General features: G+C 37.5%; 1 protein-coding gene across 1 annotated transcript in view; it reads left to right on the plus strand.

Moving 5' to 3' along the window:
- The window catches only part of LOC126095673 (uncharacterized), an 89633-nt gene extending 83931 nt beyond the window's left edge, over positions 1–5702 (plus strand). The window contains exon 5 of the mRNA XM_049910431.1: positions 5652–5702. Within this exon, the coding sequence (XP_049766388.1) occupies positions 5652–5702 (51 nt within the window). The remainder of the gene's footprint in view (positions 1–5651) is intronic.
- The last annotated feature ends 298 nt before the right edge of the window (positions 5703–6000 follow it).

The raw sequence follows: 6000 nt of genomic DNA on the forward strand, positions 1-6000 counted from the left end.
GAACCTGGAGTTGGAGCACATTATGACCAGTTGGATGTGGAGAAAAATGAGGGAGCCCTTTTCCATCATTGTACTGCTGGTTGAAGATCATTACCTAGAGATGATTGACACTCTTAAACTAACAAAGGAACTGGAAAAAAATACATTGCAATAATGGCCTACTTTATGCTATACACAAGATGACAGACTTAGTAAATATGAAAAAAGAAGATGATATGACTGTGGACGACTGTGTAATGAAGATACTGGCTGCCAATAGATTTGTGAAGCAAGGGGATTGTACCTTTGATGACAAAACAGTTGCAGGCTTCATGCTTCTAGGACACCGTCTGTAGAAGTATGAAGGACTCATTAGAAGTTTAGAAAGAGATGAAAACAGACTGGCCACATACCTTGTCATCAACAGACTAGAATTAGAAGACAAACACCTGGAATCAGATTTGAAGTCTATTAAGAACCAAGAAGAAGCCAAAGCATACACAGCATAAGGTGGAGGTCATAAAAAACACAAATTTGGCCAGAGACACTATAAATATCGTAAAGAAAACCAAGGAGGTGAGAAGAATGCAGCCAGCAGAAACAGACTATGTTTCTCCTGTGGTGAAGCAAATCACATTACCAAGGAGTGCCCACATTTCCATGAAAAACAAGGAGTGGATGCACCAAGCGAGCAGAAGGGTCCCAAGTTATCAGCATACAGGGCAAATGGGTGCAGGCTCAACAATGCTAAAAATTATCCAGACAGTGAAGACTCAAGTGAAAATGCAAAGAAAAATGATGAAACAGTGGCTATGATGGTGATCAAAACTGGAGGAGGTGCTGATGGAAATGTGAGTTCTGGATTCAGGAGCATCATATCATATGAATATCATATGACTAGTCACCAGGAGATACTACAGGCTGATAGGAAAGTTACTAAAGTGAGTGGCAAGGGAAATGTCATGAAAGCAGAAAAGTTATGTGGGGGTAAATCAATCCGACTAACAGAAGTGCTTCTGGTGAAAGAACTAGATGGGAGCTCGTTCTCTGTTAAACAAATGGACAAAAAGGGAATGTGCATTATATTCAAAAACAGTGATGTTAATGTGTCTTTTTGTGAGAAGGAAGCATTGATGGGAAGATCATCAGGCAATGATGTCTACTTAGTGTACCGCGAATATTACAAAGTGAATAACAATACAGTTATGTCCCAAAACAACAAAACACATCAACCAGTGCAAAATGATACAGCAGCCAGACAGGCATAAATTTTACAGCGCCAAAGACTTGGACACAAGGGAAGCTTTATCCGAAGTATGTGGAGGCACTAAGTGTAAAGAAAACTGTGAAGTGTGTCGAAGGTAAAATGAAAAGACAGTTTTTCTAACCAAGCCAAACTACTACTGAAAATGTTCTAGAAGTGGTACGTAGTGTTGTGAGTTATATTACACAGACTTCCTTAGGTGGAGCACATTACTATGCTACTTGCCTGAATGATCACTCAGGATATTTGGTAGTGAAGGTGATATGTTTGACTCATTTGTGGAGTTTAAGGAACATGCAAACTGTGAGACAGGGAAAATTTCAAAATCTCCAATTGGGCAATGGAACTGAGTACATCAACAACAAATTTGAACAGTTGTTCAAGGAGGAGGACATACTACACCAGAAAAGCAGTTTCCTCTTCCTTATCCAATTGGTAAAGCAAATCGTCCAAATCAGACTCTTATATTCATTGTGAGGTGTCTTACTATTCCAAGATGGTTTGGCCAACAACTTTTGGGGAGAACCTCTGATGTTGGGCCACTACATCTGAAATAGATGCCCAACAAAATCCCTTGGTGGAAAAATCCCATATGAAATCTGGAAACAGAAAGAACTTATTAAAGAAGATTTGAAAACGCTCAGTGTTTGGCTGCAGAGCCTGGAGAAGCAGATCGACATCTGACAAGCTTGGGAAAAGGGCAGATGATGCGGTTGAGTCAACGGCTGTTTGAGGGGATGGGAGCCAATTCAGGGTTGGAAAAGGAGATGGATACAATACTGAAGGCAGTGTAGTTACCAGCAGAGGAGTTAAGAGATGTGTGTGAGGAGTGCAGTACCATGTTGGAAAGTCAAATTTTTAGTGCAAACAGTGAAGTAGGGTTGTGATGGTCTTCACATCTTGTGAAGCCGAAAATGAATGTTTCGTGTGTCTTTGCATGTTTTACTACCATGTGTCAAGTGAATCCATCTGATCCAACATCAGTAGAAGAGTCTTTACCCTCAGTTCACAGGGACAAGTGTTGTACAGGCATGGAATCGGAGATGAGTAGCCTAAAACACTACAATACATGGTAACTTGTTGACAGATCAAAAGCTGATCATATTATAGGAAGTAAGAGGGTGTTTACTACAAAGAGAAACAGAGAAGATGAGAATACTAAATTTAAAGCAATTTAAAGGTGTGTTATAGCCAGATATTTGGAATAGATTAATGGGAAAGCTACAGCCGTTATGAGATGAAGTAGCTTGAGGATTCTAATAGCAGCTGCAGTACTTAGGGGATGGAAAATCAAAAACTTTGATGTAGAAACTGCTTATCTTAATAGCCCCACAAAGTGGCACTGGTTTCATGGAGTGACCAAAATTGTTTGGTGTGGGAAATAAAGTGTGTTTATTGAATAAGAGTTTGTATGGGCTTCAGCAAGCAGGTAAGGATTGGAATGATTTTTTTCTGCTCTGTGATGAAAAAGTTAGGGTTGGGACAATGTGAAAACAATCATTGTGTATATTCTTCTCTAATTATTTGATCATTGGGATTCATATTGATAATGTTGTTGTAATAAATGAGGAAGAGAGGATAGAAAAATTCAAGAATGTTTTCAAAAATCTCATATTGGCATGAAATAAATGGATAACTTGTTTATTTTTGTACTCAGGATTGAGCAGACTCAAGGGCAGGTGAAATGAAATGAAACTAGATGCATTTAGTGGATGCTGAGAGAGTTTAAAATGTATGACTGAAAAGGCATAGCTACACCATGTAGTGACAACTATTTTGGTGAAGATGGGAATGAGAAGCCATTTGACCAAAAATTGTACCAAAAGGTAGTGGATTGTTTGTTGTATATATCCACATGAACTCGACCTAATATTGCCTTTATTGCAGGAAAATTGAGTCAGTTCAGCTCTAAATCAAGTGTTTTTCATTGGGCCAGGGAAGAAAGGGTGTATTGTTACTTGCAGCCAACTAAAGGTTTGAGCTTATGTTTCAATGCCATTGTTCTGATCGTAATGCATTCAGTGATGCTGACTGGGCAAATGACCGAGCTTACAGTAAATCTGTAACAGGGTACACAATTTTGTTAGCTGGAGCAGCAATCAGCTGGAAGAGTAAAAGGCAGTCCGTTGTAGTCACCTCCACAATAGAAGCTGAATACATTGCAGTGTTCGAGACATGAAGAAGGTGGAATGGTTTGTACATTTCTCTAAATGAGATCAAGTGTTCTGAATTTGTTAGACTACCCCTGCAGGTCAATGCTGACAACACAGGTGCCATTGAGATTATTGAGAAAAAGGAAGTATCAGAAAAAACCAAACAATTAGAGTTCACTATCGTAAGGTCAGGCACAGTGTCTTGAATGGTTTTCTTAATTCAACTGATGATAATGCTGCAGACATTTTAACTGAAGTTCTTAGCGATATTAAAAAAGAGGTTCAGAGACATGTTAGGATTAAAATAAGTATTATTTCACGTTGGACTACCTGACTGTCAAATTTTGTCTCATTTGTGTTCTTATGTTTAATAATGTATTTTTGCAATGATAAACTGATAAGTTTTCTACCAAGGGGAAGTGTTGTAATTAGGTTTACATAATGCGGTGACCATCATTCAAACTCAGTGCCATTTCCAGAGCTCTCGGAAGCAAAAATTTGTAGCATATGCTTTTCTTCTCTGTATGTGCTTCCTTGGTGCTATTCCAGTGGAGTGCAAAGAACATCTCTGCAAGAGAAGAATGTAGTGTGACAGTAGTGCCATGCTGTCTGCATATTGTGTTCTTGTGTTTCTGTAATACATTTATCAATAGTGATGATGTGTGTATCTTAATTCAACCGCCCACCCATCTCCATGTGTCAATACTCGCTGCACAGGTAAAATTTACAACATTTTTCCTTTTTGTAGTTGTTGTGCAATGGATGTGAGGTCTTAAAGGTTTTCCATAACTACCTTAGCTATCTTGTCCAGTGACTGTTTGTACTTCTTCCAACTTATTCTGTTCTTGTATGTTTCCTTGACTGCTGGCTTCACTTAATGGAACTCTCATTTGTGGTGATATCCTCTGGGAGAGGTATTTGACACAAATTTTTGGCAGGGTCTTAATCCAACCTAACATTCCTTTTACAAATTGGTTCTTTGAAAACTGCTGGTGTGTGTTATCTAAGTAAAAGTAGATATTTGTAAGAAATATTGTGGATCTGTTTTGTGACTCAAATTTCTTCAACTGTTGATGTCTCTCAAAAATATCGATGGATGCCTAAAAGGCAGTGAACTTCATGGTATTCTTTTATCCACTGTCTCATGATCAGATGGACATAGGAACATAGGGACTGTAACTGAATTCAATGTGTCTCAAAAATATTGATGGATGCCTAAAAGGTGGTGAACTCTGTGGCAATCTTTTATCCATAGTCTCATGATCAGATGGACCTTAGGAACATAGGGACTGTAACTGAATTCAATGTGTCTGAAAAATATTGATGGATGCCTAAAAGGTGGTGAACTCTGTGGCAATCTTTTATCCATAGTCTCATGATCAGATGGACCTTAGGAACATAGGGACTGTAACTGAACTCTTGGCTGAGTGTGAAACAGCTTCTTAGTAACCTGATTGAAGCTACACCAGTGTCAGTATTTTGTAGCACTCAGTGTCATGTAGCTACCACAGTTGTGTGCCACATTCAAGAACAGGGTTATCTTAATATAGTAAACACTGTTATTCTATGGACACAACACACATGACTTGCAGAACTAAACTACCTCCTGAACAGAGGGCAGTAGAGTTTATAATGTATTAACCCAACAATTGACATGTTAACATGAAGCTTCCAGAAACTTCTGGAAGTATTTAATATTAAATTACAAATACTGGCAAGAGCTGGGACCTAGAAGTCATCTGTCAGAAACTCTGCTACTCCATCCCAGATGATGCAGTCTGCCACAATATATGTCATAGACAAATACAGTACTATTTCCTTTACATTTTTTTTACATGCATGTACAACACCTACTAACATTGACTGCAAATAGTACAAAATACATTGCACTGATTTAAAAAAAATGTAAATGATCAAACTGTTGCCATAATTTGCACTAAGAATGTGCACTATAATTTTAAAACTGATTTATTCCATATCATATCAAGAGGGTACTCTTATATTCAGCTAATAACATATTTGATCTCAGTACTTAATTGAAAAATCATACAATAACTTTTTGGTGATCCAAGAGGTTTTATTATTTTCTTTGGTGGTTGAGTTGGCTGAAGAGTGCCAGATGGTATTTAGTTTGTTTTACTGTCACAGGTTTTGTTTGAGGCTGTATTTTTAAATTCCAGAAAGAAAGAGTTAAATTTATTTGCTAGTAATTCCTGTTACTCAGTTTATATAATAACCTCTAAGTACTTTTTCAGGACAGTAATATTTGGTTTGCTGATGAAGACCACGATGAAGATTTAAATTAGGGTGATAGAGCAGAGATATAAATTGCAAACTGCTCTCTGTAAGATGTAATGACATCTGACAAATTTAAAAAAAAGTGTTTATTTCAGATAAGTATCTTGCTGAATTATATTACTTTAATGGTGACTGAGAATATGAAAGAAACAGTGAAAATAGATTGTAGAAAATTAGTCTTTCTCATGTTCAATTTGAAGTCATGAGCAAGAATTAGCATACACTGAGTGGAAGCTGAAGTAGCTTTAGTTGGAAACTCCAACTTTTTTTTGTCACATTTCTTCAAGAAGCTTGGAAAAAGATTTC

The sequence above is a fragment of the Schistocerca cancellata genome, chromosome 8, assembly GCF_023864275.1.
Source record: "Schistocerca cancellata isolate TAMUIC-IGC-003103 chromosome 8, iqSchCanc2.1, whole genome shotgun sequence".
Lineage (NCBI taxonomy): Eukaryota > Metazoa > Arthropoda > Insecta > Orthoptera > Acrididae > Schistocerca > Schistocerca cancellata.